Source organism: Thermobia domestica, chromosome 2, assembly GCF_964235325.1.
Source record: "Thermobia domestica chromosome 2, izTheDome1.hap1.1, whole genome shotgun sequence".
Classification (NCBI taxonomy): Eukaryota; Metazoa; Arthropoda; class Insecta; order Zygentoma; family Lepismatidae; genus Thermobia; species Thermobia domestica.
In genome coordinates, this window is record NC_137455.1 from 51,638,318 (window position 1) to 51,658,471 (window position 20,154).

Sequence of the window (20,154 nt, forward strand, 5' to 3'; positions counted from 1 at the left end):
GGTCTGGCGGAATCCCTGACTGGATAAAACGCTTGTTCGTATAATTGTTCGTCAGAGTTAAAGCCCGTCGACGGAAAAAAACGTTCTTTTCCATTGAAAGTGATATTCTAGAAATTATTGCCGTAACGTATACCCACTCTTGAATATTTTAAAATCTTTTTAATAATAATAATAATAATAATAATAATAATAATAATAATAATAATAATAATAATAATAATAATAATAATAATAATAATAATAGACACTCCTTATTGCAACTGCCAACATTTCTATGGGTGGAATACAGGGTCTCATTTCTGTATGCTGGCGTTGAATATGGTTTCCAATTCTTTCTATTAAAAAATCAAAAGTTTGTGTGGACATGCGATAGTAATTAAAAAATTTTGCATCGTCTTCGCGTAATTTCTCATATAGTGTATAAAAAGCACCTTCTACATAACGCACAGTCAATAATGGATGAACCCAAAGCTTTCGCGATCTACATTTCCTGTTTCTACGTCGTAAGTACAACAAGGCAAGAAGATATCTCTTGTTGATAGCTGGACTCATCTTCTCTCTTTCACGTCCTGTCCAATACTAGTCTCAGCGCCGACATTATCGGCCACGTGTGCAAACTATCGCCGACACCGATATTGTCGGGGCTTCCACCGATATTGTCGGCGACGTGTGCAAAGTACGCCGACACCGACACCGATATTATCGGGGCTTCCACCGATATTATCGTTGCCGTGTGCAAACGTCCTAAAGGAACATCTTTATTTTTACCCCTCCTTTTTCTTTCTTTATCTTTTTTCCTTGTAGGTTAAGAAAACTAGCTGCTGAGCATTTACCGAAATTATTGATCCCAGCTTTCTTTGATGCCAATTGCAGCTAGAAGTGAGTGCTATTAAATCGAGGTTTCCTGTTGTAGTTAATTCTATTTGGAACAGCGGTGAATGATTCAAAATAGACGATGATAAGTTTTGTTATTTTTATCGAGGTCAATTATTTCTTGGGCTCAAATGTGTCCACTCCTTCTTAACCCTCCAACTAAGGTAAACATTTGTAAATAAATAAATATTTTTTTCGGAATCTGCTTTTATGATCAGGAAGGAACTGATTCTTTTCAGTATTCCCTGACTCAGTTTGCAAAGGTTTTGGGTCAAAGAAGACACATGAAAACCGTGGTCATTGCTCTGTCAAAGAGGAAAACAACTTCAAGGTCACCATATGCATATAGATGTACCTCATTCTCTTTTTTTTTCTTCCTTCTGAACAGCAGGAGTTCCTAGAAAAATTGATTTCCACACTCCCCCAAAATGCAAACAATTTTAAAGAATAAAGACAACGTTGGTGAACACAGCTTGTCTAGGCCTGTTAGTGACGTATTTTGTTTTCAAATATAGTAATTACATGAAAGGCAATAGCTGTTTCTTCCGAGAAAAATTTACAAACATCAAAGTACCAAAGTTCATTGTCAGAACCCTTTGGGGAGGACGGCCCCCGGGCACCTCCCTTCCCCACTGCTCCCAGAGAACTACACTATTATGTTATACTACCTAATATGAATAACTTCAATATGAAATGTAAATTGAATCTAATAAATAAATTCAACAATAACATATTTTTTTATAGGGAAGAAATAACAAATAGGTCACGTTGACGTATAATTTTATTAAATAATTTCTGCTGTTTTGTAACTAAAAGAAAAAGAAGAAACCATTTTACATATAAACCAATCAGCTCATACTTTAATAATTCGACCATTCGCTACTAGATGTCTCTATTTCTATTTCGATAAAGGATGTTATAAAATAGAGGATCTGCCCATATTTATCTTCATCACAGGGGCGTCATTTCAGACTTTACTTGAGTGGGGCAAGAGCTCGACCGACAAAAGACTTTCACGTTTTGTACTAATATATTAATAGACAATCTATTAAAGTATATGTATTCCTCAAACTCTTGAGGGGGGCAATTGCCCCCTCCCGCCCCCCTAAATGACGCCCCTGCTTCATCAGATTGTAAAACCGTCCACCTATGTCATATAATGGCCACTCGGAAATGGCTGTAATACTTTAATAGCCCTTAAGAAAAATGTACTAGGGACATATGTGTATCTTATAACAAGAAATAGTTGAAAAGAAGTGTTACACTTCGGCGATATGTGGTTTTTATTTTGCAACTTTGTTTTTCATACCAGTTAATAATCATACCACAGTTATTAGTGCCGTAAACACCTTAAAATCATATTACCAAATACGTAAATATAATAAAAACAAACACTATATTTTTCTCTATTTCATAAAAATATATTAAAGTTATATATAAAAATATCTTTTAGTACTTAAAAAGCACGTATTTTGACTCTCGAAACATTAGCTCGAAAACCATTTCTTACTAGCAGACTATAGAGTTTTACTTAAACTAAACAGAAATTTTCGAAGATTTTCAATCGGTCTTCCACTCAACCAGATATACCCGGATTTCTTTCCCGTCCTCTGATACTAACGTGATCTCATGCTGAATCAAGTTTCGTTGAGCAGCCCTTCGGACGGATCCCCTGTTCTTCACCATTGCCACCGGTTTCGATTGTTGGATGGATGTAGTGCTAGTTCTTCCTTTCGACGTTTTTGTATCTCCTTGAGAAGACAAGTTGCCCGGCATTTTCAATAATGGTTTCATTTTGCTTTGCGACTTGCTTAACGGTGGGGATGATTCTCCGTCTATTTCCTTCAAAGATTCCATGCTTTCACAAGAGTGTGGATTCAAGTGAACAGGAAAGCTAACACACTCCTTCGCTCTCACATCTGAAAAATGAAAAATTAAATTTTATTTGTTTTGTTTATTTTTTTTCTATAGGAACTGCTTATGTTACGTTTATAATTTTGTCAATAATAATGCTGCAGTATTTTAGCAATATTTGTCCAAAAACATAATAAAAAAATTGAGAGTAGTGTTTGTATAACACGCATGATAAGAAACGATACAATGAGAAAAAACGATGTGGCCTACGTAAAAACGTAGGTTATATATGTAAATCCTGTAGTTTTTGGACTTAACTTACAGGAAACGTATAACTAAAAACGTAATTTTAAAAGTACTTCCCGTATAACTATTCCGAATAAACGTAGTTTGTGTACGAACGAAAGAACTGTATATAGGTGGTCAGGATCTCACATACAGATAGACGGATGTAACATACGTATACGTATATAATATACGGAAGACTGTTAGATGTCAGACATCCTGCAACAGCATGATGCAATATCTAAGGACAGTGTGTATGTAGCATATGGATAACGTATGCTCAGTATTGATTTCTGTAGTAAACATAAGGATTCCGTATATTGGTACAATATATCGCTGTCCGGATAAGATTTTTCTCAGTGTAAGCCTACATAATTTCAAGAAAGTAGATTCCCACGTTCAGCGGTTAGCATATTGAGTTTCCTAACTGGGAAAACACTTACCATCATTTCAACATCAATCAACAGACAGATTCATCCTGTTTTATACAAATTATTATGAGATACGATAAAATGTGACTTGCGAAAATATACATAGATATACTAACTTAGCAAAACTTAAGGAGTGCTCGCAAAAAATCTGGTCGGGTCCCCTTTAGCCCTGCGGAACGCAGCGATACGGCATTGAACTGAGTCTGCTACAAGTCTCTGGTACACTTCCGAATGCAGTTGACACCACAGCACAGGGGCGCCCCCACCCCCAAAGAGGAAACTTTCTTATTTAATATATAAATAAAACCCATCCCAGAGTTTGGAGCTCTTTAAAAGTAGCTCTAAGTAGCATTATTACAACCCACCGCCCCCCAAGTCCGTCCTTGATCCGCCCCTGCCACAGCAGCATGCAATATCGGCCTGTTTGTGGGTCGAGGATCCAATACACGATTCAACTGCATCCCAGATATGCTTGATGGGGTTAATATCAGAGCTCTGGGATGGCCAACTCAGTCTTTGGACTTCCCCTGCATGCTTTTCGAACAATTCATGGACAATATTGGAGTAATATGGTGGTGCATTGTCCTGTTAAATGGCCACAATGTTACCAGGGTGTTGAAAGGCCACAAATAGGTGGAGATGGTCTCCGAGCAGCTGAAGATACCGAGAATTGATCAACGTGTCTTTCAGAACAACCATGAGGCCCATTTCATGCCAGGAAAGAGCCCCCACACCATGACTGATAACTACTGCCCTGGACCACGTTCTCTTGACATGCGGGATCCATGGCTTCATGCGTTCCGCACCTCAAACGGTGCTTTCCATCGGCATGGTATAGTTGATATTGTGACTCGTGGAACCATATGACTTTACGCCACTATTACACTGTCCATCCGACATGACTGATGGCAGATGCAAACCGGAGTGTTTAATGACGGGATGTTAGTAGTGATATCCGAGTAGGGCGACGGCTCCCTACGTTATTTGGTGATTATTGATTACGGTTGCTTAGGAGACAAGAATCATGGCTGTTTCATTTGAAGAAAATGTCATAAAGTATGTCTCGTCTCGGAAAATGTTTCTATTGAAAGAGTTCTGTCTCGTCGTACATCTGATCCTGAAAGTTCTATTTGGTATCGCCTCGTGAACATCCCTAATGGTGTGTGATACAATAAAATACAATTTGATATTACAGGAAAATATAACCTATTTAAACACTAAAGTAGGAAAAGAATTAAACGAATCCCAAACTAAAGTCCGAGTAGGGAAATTCTTCTCTACAAGCTTTCATGTCGAGAATAGCCTGAAACAGGCAGATGCATTGTCTCCATTATTATTCAACTTTATTGTGGAGTACGCTATAAGGAAATTCAGAGACCTTGAGCTGGATGGTATTCACAAGGTTACGGCGAATGCTGATGATGTAAATATAATAGGGAATAGGGGGCCGCGGTGGCTCAGTGGTAGAGCGTTCACCTCTGGTGCATGGGAATCCCTGGTTTGATCCCAGCTCACGCCAAGTGAAGTTTGTGGTGGACAAACAAAGTATGCATGGGCTTTCTCGGAGCTATTCCGTTTCCTCCCACTTTCTTGATTCCACCATTTCATTTATTTTTCATCATCGCAGTCACCTCTAGCCTAGACGGCATAACCAGGGATGTAAAACTCAAAAATTTAATTTTTTTATATAATAGGGGATGATAGGCGATAAATAGAAATATATACAGAGATCTTATTAAATGCTTGCAGGAACATGGGTTTAGAAGTAAATGCAGAGAAAACTAAATAGGATATGGAAGACGTCGGGATCGTAATACTATAAATCACTGATACGTTAAAATATCAAATATTTTCGACAAACTAGAAAGAGATTGCCTCCCTTATAATGCTGTAGCACAGCACCCCATTGCGAACAATAATGATATTGATATATATTGTAGCGCGATCAATTCTGCGTACGGTAATACCAAATGTAAATACGATGACCATCTGGATCATACCTAAAAATCGGTTTGAATTAACATGGCGGTCTATGGGAGGAGCGAAAAAAAGTAGGTTTTTTACGATATTAGGTACGTGAACATTGGAAATATTTAACAAAAAACTAGAAATAAGAAACTATGGACAAAGAGCTTTCTGAAAATGTATATCTTATTATCTGGAGAAAATCACGTGACATGAAAATCGGTAGCCGAAAAAATGTATATGTACAGTTGTTTCTTTTTTTAATATTTACATATTTTTTATAGTTGCATGACTTTTTTGGAATTTTTTATTTCTTTTTTTCGATTTTCGTATTTTGTTTTTTTGGATTTTTGTATTTTGTTTTTTTGATTTTCGTAGTTTATTACTTTTGTGTGGATTGTGTTATCTTTTGTCGTTTTTTTGATTTGTTTTTCTTTATCTACACTATTTACATCCTAGGTTCATCGTCAGGTTCGTATGGTGGCATTGCACTTCCGTCAAAGTGCCTTGTAGAAGGACAGATGCACCTCTCCTTATTTCCATATCATTAAATATTCATTAATTTACATATAACTAATTCTTATATTTTCTCATTTTCTGTTTCTTGTATTAATTATATCCATGAATATTTAGCTTTAGAAAGTTTGAAATCTAGTATATTCAAAGTGTATTCAATATATATTTAGCAGATCTTATTTACTAGTATTTAGTTAAATAAAAAAATATCAAATGTTATTTTAATATTAAGTATGGTTTAGAAGACTCTTAGAAGTCTCAAAAACAGTACAGTTCCTTTTTTTTTTTTTTTTTCTTTCTTTCCACTCACGAAGATACATAGACTTGAGGAAATATTAGCTACACAGCTGCGGACACAGATGTCTATTGTAGCACTGTTTCATACTTCATAGTACAGTAAAGCCTAAAAAAAAAAATCAAGTTTTTATTTTAAAAAGAAGGTTAGAACATTAGGAGTTACTGAAAGACTAGGAAAATTATTGGGTTGGCTAAGCTGTACTTGGAGACAAGATTCTGCGTTTCTGGAAGTTCAATACAATAGCTGTGAAATTCATACGATCCTTCCTAAGTCACGTACGGATTCGCCGTAGCGTTAGTGGGTAACGGTAAATATATATATATATATATATATATATATATATATATATATATATATATATATATATATATATATATATATATATATATATATATACTCTATATGTATATATACATAGAGTGAGATTGGCTAGCGAAGTTATTCAAAGCAACGCTACCTTTCAAATTTTTTCAAAATAAATACTAATTGTTTGTAAGTGTACCAAACAAAGTATTCTAAGAGCAGTCAGAACATCGGAATATTTTGTTCATATTATTTAATGTTTTATCCCGGTATTTCACCCATCAAAATTCTGTTTTATATTAATTAATTCTTTTCGTATAAGCAGACAACACTGGACTACACGTGGGTTACTGCTTACCCATAGCAGACGGTTATGACACAAACATCTGTTATTTCATGTATTTTGATAATAATATAGCATGACATCTCTTTTTCAGTATGTAACAAATTAAAATGAGGTTAAAGGAGCATATATACCTGTGTATGTATTTGATAATATTATTCGTTTGGTTGTATTTTGTTTGTTTTGTGATGTAAACAATGGTTTGTTGTAGCAACCGCACTGTGAGTTTTTAGAAAAGTCGCTACCAGGTGGCACCACCAATCACGGGAAGGTCAATGTACGCGGGATGAAAACAAATCCAATCCAAGATATTTTTTTTCTTTTGGCATTCTGAATCAATGGAATTTTGATATCATTGTTTTGAAAAGTCAGAAATTTATCCTAGCGTACGCAGGGCCGGCGAGAGCGGTCGCGGGCCCCGAGGCTGAGCAATCCCGGGCCCCTTAAATGACTTTTTACGTACCGGTACTTACCACTTTGGACGGAGGTAAACTAAAATGAACATTAAGACTTATTTTGAACTCTTTATTAGACCATTAATGCGTTTAATTTACATGTTAAACAGTATTGCTATATCTCCAAACAAGTGAATAATAAGAACTCTGAACCTAGCCTATGTTCACTGTTCGCTTAAAAAAAAAAAAAAAAAAAAAAAAACACTATTTATGATTTTGGTTAGACCCTATACTTGTTGGTTCTAAGATTTTTGAAGGCTTCAAAACTAAAATGAATAAAAAAATTATATATTTAAATATAATGGTATCAAAATATAGAAAAAAAGTAACTTATCTATTTGTAATAGCAAAAGTCTCCCCTAATGCTCAATCAAATGCTCAAACACACTAATTTGTGAAGGAAATACAAAAAGAACATATTAAATAGTTAATAAAAGCTGAGAAAGTAAATGTTCTCAACCATCCAACCTACTCTGTACTATGAAATCTTTGCACAAATTGTTGCTATAAATAATTATATAGAAGTAAGCTATGCAGTTAGTCTTCCTTAACTAGAGACATGAGGCATTAGGCCTAATTTAGTTACTTCAATGAAATATTGCTCAAGTTAATTATAGTGTAATTAATAATATGATATTAATAGTAATTGTCTGTAGGAGAAATTTATTATATGTATTACTACTAGACAACTGTTACAGTTACAATTTATCCTTTTCTACGTATAGTTACAACAAAATTCCCTTTTGGCCTTTTTCAGGGCGAATTCATCAATCATAGCATCCAGTTTGGTACACTTGATAAGTTCTGTCTCCACTGCCAACAAGCCTTAGCTTGATAATCTGTCTTGACACATTGTAGGGAGTAAAACATTTTTTACTCTGTTTAACGGAGAGAAAGAGCGCTCTGCACTAGCAACGGTAGCAGGGATTGTGGCGAATTTACGAAGGGCCACTGTCAGATTTGGAAATAAAGTTTCTAGTTTCAAAGTTTTGATGTTATTTAGGAGATCCCATGGTGAAAGCGTTTTCTCACCAAAATTGGCCGACTATATCAATTTCAGGCTATGCAGTTCATCAGAAAGATCATCTCCTAAATCTTTTGGGTATCGTTGGACTAGTGAAGCTGCTTGTTCTTGGCTCTGTCATCTGTCATTTCTTTGCAAGACCACAGTACACAAAAATTGTTACACAAAGAGCGCACTGATTGGAAGCGAACTGAGTAAAAATATACAACATTTAGTAATTCTTTATCCTCTGCCGCCGGGCCCCCTTTGGGGCCTCGGGCCCCAGGGCTCTGGCCCCTCCTGCCCTCCCCTCTCGCCGGCCCTGAGCGTACGTATGTAAGGGTATTTCATGTTGTCATCGTGTCTATTAATTTTAATCGTTAAATATTCAAAACTGTCATTATTTGTTTTGGTTAAGAAAAGAAACCCGCTCGATACATCAGAAAAGCCTGAACGGAGGCGCGAATCTTCAAAAAGTACCGTTACTTGTGGATAAAGAAAACTATCCAGGCCAAACAGGGGTGAGTTGATAGTGAAGCGGAACCAACGGCACATGGTCTCAGTGTTTGATGGCCAATAACACATAGAGTATTTAAGCTATACTGGTTGGAGTGCAGTGTAGTACTGTGTTTTAGATATATATCATGAAATATTCCCAACAGAAGTAGAACTACCTGATAATAATACTCGCTTTGTATCAAGTGGCCATTCTGTGTGAAATAGAAAAAAAAAAATGTTGAAGTGAGAGTGTGATATCGTTTTTAAAAAAAAACTAAATAATATATTCAGTGTTGTTGAACTGCCAACTACATGTTAGATTATAAATTGTTACCAGAAACTGAATGCAGCATGATTTTCTCGGAATAACAATAAAAAGAAAAACTGTTGTTACAGAATATCTTATCCATGAGATTTACGTTGAACAGTGCACAGTGTGGTGATGTAGATGGAGAAATTGAAATTACCAAGGGAACAGTGAGGACTGGACTATCGGCTGGACAGGCACGTAGCCAAGGGGTGGGTCCGGGGGGTCCGGACCCCCCCTTCGAGACCAGAAATAAAAAATAGACGAAACAAAAAGAAACAAGAAATAGGAAGAATCAGCGTTAAAAATAAAGATAAAATATAAAGATAAAATAAACCTAAAAATAAAAATAATTTTTCGTCATCGCATCCTTGCAGTATCAAACATGTTATTTCAGAAACTGTTTTCTATTGCTCCTTTAACTTGTCATTTGGAACAGACAGTAGTTGACGGAATAATAAAACAAAAAAGTTACGTGGAAAGAAAGTCCTGTTAACATTTGATTCAACAGAGAAAGGAACGCAGATATAAAATATTTTACAAGACATTATTGGATACGTACTTTTTTTAATAGTTGAGGTCATAATGAAAGGAAAATTGTTATATTTGGATGAACAAAAGAATTAACGTAGATATTGTAATTTTTAAAAAAATAATTTTATAAATATTCTTTTATTCGAGATTTCTTCATAGTTTGTTACTAAAATACTAACATGCATGAGCGCCGATCCTGGGGGGCCAAGGGGGCCCGACCCCCCAAAGGTCATGTGGGCCACATTGTATTTATGAATATACAATATATTGGCATAATTTGAACGCAATTTGTCTTCTGCATCTGAATGGACTCCCCAAATTTAGAGAAATCGGCGCCCTTGCTAACGTCCTAATTTTAGTCTTAACAAACCAATATATGTTGCTGGTAAAATTGATCAAGCCCCTGGTGTGGTAACAATATTTCATATCAAACATTCCCCCCCCCCCACCCCATCACGAAATCCTGACTAAACGAACAAATGTTACCAGTAAAATAGCTTAGAATAATCGAACTCTGGTGTGATATCCACAGTATTTCATGTCTCGGACCCCCCCTATTACGAAATCCTGGCTACGTGCCTGGGCTGGAATTACCACTACTATCGAATATTTTATTATGTGTGTTGTGCGGTGAAGGGTGATGGATTCTCGTTTTGTATCCGAAATAAAGTGTTAAACAAAAGAACCCCAGACACATGTGATATACATATATAGCGTCAAGTTACAGAATATAAACTGTGAATTCATTAGTCTAATAGTATTTGTTATAATTCATGAAAGTGATCACTCATCGAAATTATAAGTGTGTGTGTGTGTATAGTGTGATAACTAATACTAGATATACACAAATACAAGGATATGCTCCACTTCCATAGTTTCATTTCTTACAACATCTGTAAGGTAAGTGATCCAAGTGTTCTACTGTTGTCTGGGTTATTCTTTTGCAGGTCAGTATTCACCTTGGTCATTCTCTGCAAAACTCAGGGTTGTGAGTTCGAGGCCTAGTTAGAGGCTCTACAGGGACCCAGATACGGGGATCTGGGATAACAATGAACCCACTTGCCATGGGTCTTGGTAATGATAAGTGAAGCCCCACACTGGCACCTCTGAGAATGAAGCTCTACATATATGCATATTATTCAGTTTACTGAAAAAGAAAAATAATATGTATATATGCAAATCGTTAGAGTCTCGTGTGTAGTTCACAATGGCGCCCAGCGGAAAACAAGGCTTCTGCCACAGTTTCATTTTATCTTGATGCTGTTCATTCAGTTTACTCCAGTGATAGCATGAAACTGTTGTATAATATAATATCATACACTTTCATTAGTTCAGTGTATTATTCGTCATCATGTGCCAGATGTATTTCAGCGGCAGTGTAATAATATTGAATAACACTGTCTGAACTACATAAATGCATACCTTGTCACTTTGAGATTTTGTAATGCATAGAAGGTGACACTACAAATACACACTGAATTTAGTGTGCTGTCCACACATTGTGGTAAAAGGTATTGCATTACTCACAAGCTGACCAAGGTGAGACTGAGATATAAGAAAAGGGCGCATGTTTTCTCTTTATTTCAAAATTGATTGTCCCATATGTTCTGCTGCTGTTAGTATACTTTATGGTGATAATTATTGATATTTGTGTTGCTTTATGCCTCAGTGCCAATTTGATTTCTGTATTTTGTTATATATATCCCCGTGTTTTAGAATAAGGGGGGAGGGAGAGTGTTCTTTCTGCTAAGTAGAAACGGTGTTATGGTCATAACGAGGTCACATTCAAAATCAATCACAATGGAGGCAGACAATTTTCTGGGTCAGAATTTCAATTTAGCATCTGAAAGTGGAGACGACATCCCACCTTCAGAAAGCCAAACCACCGCAGATGGCGCCGAAACCAGTGGCGTTAAGCATCCCGAAGTAGGCTCGAATTCAGCCGAAGGGATCTCACAGGTGGTGAGCCTCCTGGTCGAGTTTAAGAAATCTTTCGAGACTAAACTTGACGAAAATGCACGAAAAGTTGATGAAAGCAATAGAAACATACAACAGTTAGTGGAAGAGTTCAGAAGAGAAAATAACGTAATAAACAGCCGAATAGAGGAAGTCCGTACTGCTATGGAAGCGCGAGTAGAGGATCTACAAGTTAATATTACTCAAGTAGAAGAGAGGGTAAATGCTAGTGTACGTGCCGAACTTACGAGTAAGACAGATACACTTAGAGAACAAGTTAATGAACAGCTATCCTCCTGTCAGGCTAATGTGGATGTTCAGCTAAAGGAAATGGCTACCCGCACAGAAAGCTCAATTGAAAAGCTGCATCACAATATAGAAATTTCCTTTAGTAATATGCGTGAACGAATCCACCAGGAAACAGAACAAATGATTTCTGAGAGATTAGTCGCAGTTACAAATCACATTAGTCAGGCAGAGTCGCAAGTAGCAGAGGAAGGGGAACGGAGAGAAAGTTCTGTCGTTGGCCTGAATACCGAGATAGTACACCCGCCTGTAACTCATGCTGCATCTCATACGCACGGCAGTGAGTGTGGGAGCACTGTGCAGTTAAATGCACTTAAATCAGCCTTCCTACATAAGGACTTATCCTTACCCACATATAAAGGTTTGGAGGATGAGATACAAACTTTTAACTTTCTCACTGATCTGGACAACTATTTTGAACTTACAGGGGTGTCAGAAGAATTAAGACTTGGTTTCCTCCCTCGCTGTTTCAAGGGAACAGCTTTACTTTGGTTTAAAATTACACAAGTTAAGATAAATACATACGAGAACTTTGTTTTTCACTTCCGGGAGGCATATTTAAACAAAGATAGGTTGGAAACCCTGAGAGCTAACGTTCTCACCACACGGTTCGATCCGAAAGTACACAAACAACCTACGGATTTCATACTAATGATATTACAGCAGAACGCTGTCCTTGATCCTCCAATGAGCGAAGAAACCTTATTAAAACTCTTACCGAAACAATTGCCCAGTTGGATGAACCGAATTTTAATTGCGGCAAAACCCAAAACAACAGGGGAACTTTTAGCCCTGGTCCAAGAAATCCAAAGCACCCAAAGAGAACGGGACTATAATCCCTCTAAGAAAAACGTCATTAATTCGTTGGAAAACGATAACCGGTCACCAAAGAAAAATAACCAGGTGCAAAGTAGGCAGCGAAATAGCAACAATCAGACACCTTACAATAGAGGGCGTAACTACCAGGGAAACACTAGAGAAAACCAGGACAGGAACAGGCGAAATGGTTACCATAGTAACCGCGGTAATTATAATAACACCTATAGTAATAGAAATAGAAACAATCAGCGACCACAAAATCGGCAGAGTAGAGAAAGTAGTTGTGATAGAGAAGAAATACAGTTAGTAGAGACTAGAGAAGAAAATGAATATAACAGGGACTCTACTCAGGGACCACAGAATTATACAGCTGTGTCCAGTCAAGCGTCCAGCTGTCAGTGAGACAGGCCTGCGCACGCTCAAGGGACACAAACAAAAGAGAATCAAGTCGTTGCTATGGAAACGGAAGAAAAAATAGGTAGGAATTTAGCATCTCGTGCCCAGGGTGTGCGCCGTACAAGTGAAGATAGGGAAACTAGTGTAAAATTATTAGGAGAAACCAGTAAATGCAATTCTTGTGTAACATGTGAAAAAATTGTACAGAAGAATCATTTTAACAAGTTAAATATAGATGAATGTAGAAATAATTATAGGCTTATGTTACGCAATGGAAAAGAAGTTGTAATTAGTAAGGAGAAATTTCGAGAAGCAAACTCAATGTTTGACCGCTTACTGGAAACAAATGACGAACCTGTTTTGCATAATAATAATATCACATTACCAGAGATTAGTATCAAGGTTTTCGGCATTGAAACTACCGTTCTTTTGGATAGTGGGGCGTCGGTGTCAGCGGCGAGCGAAAGTTTTTTTGACAGTGCAAACTGTACTCGTGAGACACGCCCACCATTTTTGAAAGCCAACAATATCAAGATAACTTCAGCATTTGGAAAGAAAGCTGCTAAAATTATAGGTCAGACAATGTTAACACTTGAAATTGAAGGGGCAGTATATAACACTGTAGCAATTATTATTGCAGGTCTAAATCGAAACATAATTTTGGGTTCTCAATTTTTCGTGGAATGTGGTGCCATTTTGAATTACGAAACAGGTATAGTTAGTTTCAATAGGCCTCAACAGAGACAAGTATCATTCAGAACCACGGCAATAGAAGAAAATGATTTAGTCGTTAGGTCCTTAGTGGAAGAGTTTACTGGCAACACTGGATTTGAAGGGGCAGTTTGTGTTCATCCCTCGCTCTCCGATGACGTCACAGATGCTGACAGCGGAATTGCAGCGCGTACACATGAAGAGGAGCTACAGATGAGCGTCCTAGTGCAAAGGCCACTAAAGGAGCCTGGGGCAATTTGCCATTTAAATCAATTGCCCGTTATTCGCAGCAAAAGAGAATGGGAGATGGTAAGAACCGTCGCCACCAAGGAAGAAATCGTTGCCCATGTAAACAATTATACAGAATTGACAGCTGAGCAGAGAGCAGCGCTATCAGAGGTACTGTTGAAACACCAGAAGATTTTTGATGATAAACCAGGCACAATGAAGAATTATGTTCATAAAATAGAGTTATCTGACTATACCCCTATCAAAAGTAAAATGTTTCCGTATCCGTTGAAATATAGAGATCAGGTGTCAAGTGAGATTGCTAGATGGGAAGCGTGGAATATTGTAAAGAAGTGTGCGACTGAATGGAGTAATCCTTTAATTATCGTTCCGAAGCCACAGTCAAACACTATACGCGTTTGTTTGGACGGCCGAAAATTGGGTCAAGTTATGGTTGGAGAAAGGGACCAACCAGTTTCGCCTCTCAATATTCTGCAAGAGCTTAGCGGCAAACAATGGTTTACAAAATTAGATTTAACTGAATTCTTTGTACAGGTGGAAGTACATAAGGACCACCAGAAATTTTTGGGTTTCTTACATGAAGGGATTTCATATTGTTTTGTTAAACTTCCGTTTGGTTTGAAAACAAGTCTCTCATCATGTATACGTGCACTAGATCAACTCTTGGGTCACGAGGTGGAAGATTTCTGTCGGAACTACGTTGATGATGTAATTCTGTCGAGTTTCAGCTTTGAAGAACATTTAGTGCACATTGATAAAGTTCTTACTTTATTCGAAAAGGGTGGATTGACGTTACGGCTCAAGAAATGTGAGTTTGCGCAACCTTCTATAAAGATTTTAGGGTATGAACTATCGAGAGATGGGATAGGGAAGGACCCAGAAAAAGTAAAGCGTATTCTTGAACTTCGACCACCAAAGAACGTAAAGCAATTGAGATCTATGATTGGATTTCTGAATTTCTATAGATGTTTCGCACATAAGTATGCGGAAATACTACAGCCCTTATTTCAGCTGTTACGTAAAAATGTGAAATTTAAGTGGACAAATGAGCATCAACAAGCATTGGAACGTATTCAGGAAGTATTCCAGAATGACGTTGTGTTAAAGAAACCTCTGCCAGACAAGCAGTACATACTTGAGGTTGATGCCAGTCAAGTAGGATCCTCTGCTCTTCTCTATCAATTAGACGAGAAGAATGACATAAGAATCATAGGAATCACTTCACGCACTTTTAATGAAGCACAGAGAAGATACACTACGACTGAACGTGAATTCGCTGCATTGGTAGATGGGGTGTCGAAATTCAAACATTACCTAGTAGGAAACAAGTTCAAGATTAGATCAGACCATCAATCTCTGAAATTTATTTTGATGTGTCGATTGACAAATAACCGCATTTCGAGGTGGGTTTTGGCTTTGTCGATGTTTGATTTTGAATTTCAGTACGTCAAGTCACAAGAGAACTTAGCAGATTATATGTCAAGATACCCATCTAAAGCCAATGTAGACACAGTGGTGGATGATACTCCAATACTCCAGGAAACAATAGCATCATTAACTGAAGAAGTACCTTGTGAACTTCGAAAATTAATTGCTATATTACCAGAAATGCAATCATGTGATCCCTTTTATGGTAGAATCAAAGAAGAAATTCAATCTGGTGCAGAAAATAACATTGTAAAAGGTAAATATCATGCGTACCAGATTTTACATGGTAAACTTTGTAAAAAGGATAATACAGGAGTGAGAATATGTATTCCTGAAGTACTTGTAAATGGAATATTAGAATATTACCATGACCAGAGGGGACATTTCTCAGCAAGTAAACTATATCCTATGTTAGTAGAATACTTTGTATGGCCTAAGATGAAAAGGAAAATTAGACAATACTGTAAAAGTTGCATTCTGTGTCAAAAGGCAAATAACCCTCAATGCTACCGATCAGGACCAATGCAATCAGTTGTACCAGAGAGCCAAGGGAAGTGGATCTGCGTAGATTTTCTCGGGCCACTCGTAAGGGGAGTAGGTGGAATGTAGTATGTGTTTGTTGTATTAGATGCATTCTCTAAGTTAGTAGGATTGTATCCATGTCGCAAGGCAACAACAGATATTGCATTGAAGAAATTAAAGGATTTCTTACGCTTGTGTCCGAATGCTGAGAGAGTAATATCCGACAGAGCTTCACAGTTCTCCTCGAGCAAATGGAAAAAGGAAATGAGGGAGCTAAATCTGAAGCATATAATGAGTACGCCATACTACCCACAAGGAGAGATGGCAGAGGTTGCTGTGAAATCAACCGTAAGGCTTTTGCGAAAATATTGTCATGAGAAACAGAAAGCCTGGCCCAGATATATAAATCACATAGAAAGATGTATAAACATGACAAAACATCTCAGTACTAAGCTGTCACCGTATGAGGTCCATTTAGGAGTATCTCCTTCAAAAGAAATTGCGAAGTTGTTTCAAGTACCTGAAATGGAAAAGAGCCATGCCACAGAGTATTATGTTGATATTGCACAAGTAAACTTGAAGAAAGCAGCAAAGAAGCGAAAAGAATACTTTGATAGAACACATAAGTTAGTGACCTACAATGTTAATGACTTAGTTCTGGTTCGCTGCTTCCCAAAGTCAGACGCCTTAGCAGGATTGACTAAAAAACTATTCTTATTATACTTGGGTCCATTTAAGATAAGCAAGAAAGAAAGCGAGAACATTTATATCTTAGAGGATCCTCAGACAGGGAAAATTCTAGGAAAGAGGAATGCGTATTTACTGAAACCTTATTACAGCAGAGAGTAAAAAAAAAGATGAAAGAGGAAACTCGTAAGAGTTAACTGTAAATTATGTATCATTCTTTGTATGCATATTGGTGTCTATCATACCAAATATTGTATGTAATTTTGATTTATCGTATGTATACGATACCAAAATATACAAAGGGGGGAATAATGTAGAAGGACAGTTGCACCTCTCCTTATTTCCATATCATTAAATATTCATTAATTTACATATAACTAATTCTTATATTTTCTCATTTTCTGTTTCTTGTATTAATTATATCCATGAATATTTAGCTTTAGAAAGTTTGAAATCTAGTATATTCAAAGTGTATTCAATATATATTTAGCAGATCTTATTTACTAGTATTTAGTTAAATAAAAAAATATCAAATGTTATTTTAATATTAAGTATGGTTTAGAAGACTCTTAGAAGTCTCAAAAACAGTACAGTTCCTTTTTTTTTCTTTCTTTCCACTCACGAAGATACATAGACTTGAGGAAATATTAGCTACACAGCTGCGGACACAGATGTCTATTGTAGCACTGTTTCATACTTCATAGTACAGTAAAGCCTAAAAAAAATCAAGTTTTTATTTTAAAAAGAAGGTTAGAACATTAGGAGTTACTGAAAGACTAGGAAAATTATTGGGTTGGCTAAGCTGTACTTGGAGACAAGATTCTGCGTTTCTGGAAGTTCAATACAATAGCTGTGAAATTCATACGATCCTTCCTAAGTCACGTACGGATTCGCCGTAGCGTTAGTGGGTAACGGCAAATATATATATATATATATACTCTATATGTATATATACATAGAGTGAGATTGGCTAGCGAAGTTATTCAAAGCAACGCTACCTTTCAAATTTTTTCAAAATAAATACTAATTGTTTGTAAGTGTACCAAACAAAGTATTCTAAGAGCAGTCAGAACATCGGAATATTTTGTTCATATTATTTAATGTTTTATCCCGGTATTTCACCCATCAAAATTCTGTTTTATATTAATTAATTCTTTTCGTATAAGCAGACAACACTGGACTACACGTGGGTTACTGCTTACCCATAGCAGACGGTTATGACACAAACATCTGTTATTTCATGTATTTTGATAATAATATAGCATGACATCTCTTTTTCAGTATGTAACAAATTAAAATGAGGTTAAAGGAGCATATATACCTGTGTATGTATTTGATAATATTATTCGTTTGGTTGTATTTTGTTTGTTTTGTGATGTAAACAATGGTTTGTTGTAGCAACCGCACTGTGAGTTTTTAGAAAAGTCGCTACCAGGTGGCACCACCAATCACGGGAAGGTCAATGTACGCGGGATGAAAACAAATCCAATCCAAGATATTTTTTTTCTTTTGGCATTCTGAATCAATGGAATTTTGATATCATTGTTTTGAAAAGTCAGAAATTTATCCTAGCGTACGTATGTAAGGGTATTTCATGTTGTCATCGTGTCTATTAATTTTAATCGTTAAATATTCAAAACTGTCATTATTTGTTTTGGTTAAGAAAAGAAACCCGCTCGATACATCAGAAAAGCCTGAACGGAGGCGCGAATCTTCAAAAAGTACCGTTACTTGTGGATAAAGAAAACTATCCAGGCCAAACAGGGGTGAGTTGATAGTGAAGCGGAACCAACGGCACATGGTCTCAGTGTTTGATGGCCAATAACACATAGAGTATTTAAGCTATACTGGTTGGAGTGCAGTGTAGTACTGTGTTTTAGATATATATCATGAAATATTCCCAACAGAAGTAGAACTACCTGATAATAATACTCGCTTTGTATCAAGTGGCCATTCTGTGTGAAATAGTAAAAAAAAAAAAAAAAAAACATGTTGAAGTGAGAGTGTGATATCGTTTTAAAAAAAAACTAAATAATATATTCAGTGTTGTTGAACTGCCAACTACATGTTAGATTATAAATTGTTACCAGAAACTGAATGCAGCATGATTTTCTCGGAATAACAATAAAAAGAAAAACTGTTGTTACAGAATATCTTATCCATGAGATTTACGTTGAACAGTGCACAGTGTGGTGATGTAGATGGAGAAATTGAAATTACCAAGGGAACAGTGAGGGCTGGACTATCGGCTGGAATTACCACTACTATCGAATATTTTATTATGTGTGTTGTGCGGTGAAGGGTGATGGATTCTCGTTTTGTATCCGAAATAAAGTGTTAAACAAAAGAACCCCAGACACATGTGATATACATATATAGCGTCAAGTTACAGAATATAAACTGTGAATTCATTAGTCTAATAGTATTTGTTATAATTCATGAAAGTGATCACTCATCGAAATTATAAGTGTGTGTGTGTGTATAGTGTGATAACTAATACTAGATATACACAAATACAAGGATATGCTCCACTTCCATAGTTTCATTTCTTACAACATCTGTAAGGTAAGTGATCCAAGTGTTCTACTGTTGTCTGGGTTATTCTTTTGCAGGTCAGTATTCACCTTGGTCATTCTCTGCAAAACTCAGGGTTGTGAGTTCGAGGCCTAGTTAGAGGCTCTACAGGGACCCAGATACGGGGATCTGGGATAACAATGAACCCACTTGCCATGGGTCTTGGTAATGATAAGTGAAGCCCCACACTGGCACCTCTGAGAATGAAGCTCTACATATATGCATATTATTGAGTTTACTGAAAAAGAAAAATAATATGTATATATGCAAATCGTTAGAGTCTCGTGTGTAGTTCACAGCCTGTTTAGGAAGTCTGAAGGAGCGTGTATCCTTTCGTCAGTGTGTCTATAGTACCCGAGATACCATATTACTGCCATTACATGTGCGCAGCAACCTGCAGTTCTTGCACCGTTGTTGCAAGTACAGTAGTGTGCTTTGATGGCTTTGTGTCCACCTAAGTCCAAGTCACACAGAATATACAGCATGTATTGCTTACTGTTCGAATGACGCGATTGCATTTTGCCTCTTACAAGCATTGGAATTGCTGGCATATGTTCGGCATAGTCAGGATGATGATTATCTTTTATTATCGAGAACTCATATTCTCCATTGAACGCGTGGTCGAAGTAGTATGACTTGGCTAGACTTTTGATGTATGTCGAGTCTAGCTCGTTCATGTCTCGTTCAGTCAACTCTAAGAGTTCTGGTATTTCATCAGCTGTCATGTTTTGGAACGCTGCTCTCACTTTGTTCATCGGCTGAACTAACGGAGCTAGCCAGTTGCGTTCATTGATCAAGCTGAGTAGCTTCTGAGCCGCCTGAGCTTCGTTCTTTCTGTATC

General features: G+C 36.9%; 1 protein-coding gene across 3 annotated transcripts in view; it reads right to left on the reverse strand.

The window, feature by feature from the left end:
* Positions 1-1,662: 1,662 nt before the first annotated feature.
* Positions 1,663-20,154, reverse strand: part of LOC145672067 (cilia and flagella-associated protein 47-like) — a 169,158-nt gene continuing 150,666 nt past the window's right edge. For 2 of the 3 annotated variants that reach the window (XM_081741327.1, XM_081741309.1), the window contains one exon: positions 1,664-2,792. In XM_081741327.1, the coding sequence (XP_081597453.1) occupies positions 2,434-2,792 (359 nt within the window). In that variant the 3' untranslated portion in view covers positions 1,664-2,433. Of the gene's footprint in view, positions 2,793-20,154 lie in introns of all 3 variants that reach the window. The other variant, XM_081741318.1, reaches the window with a different exon arrangement.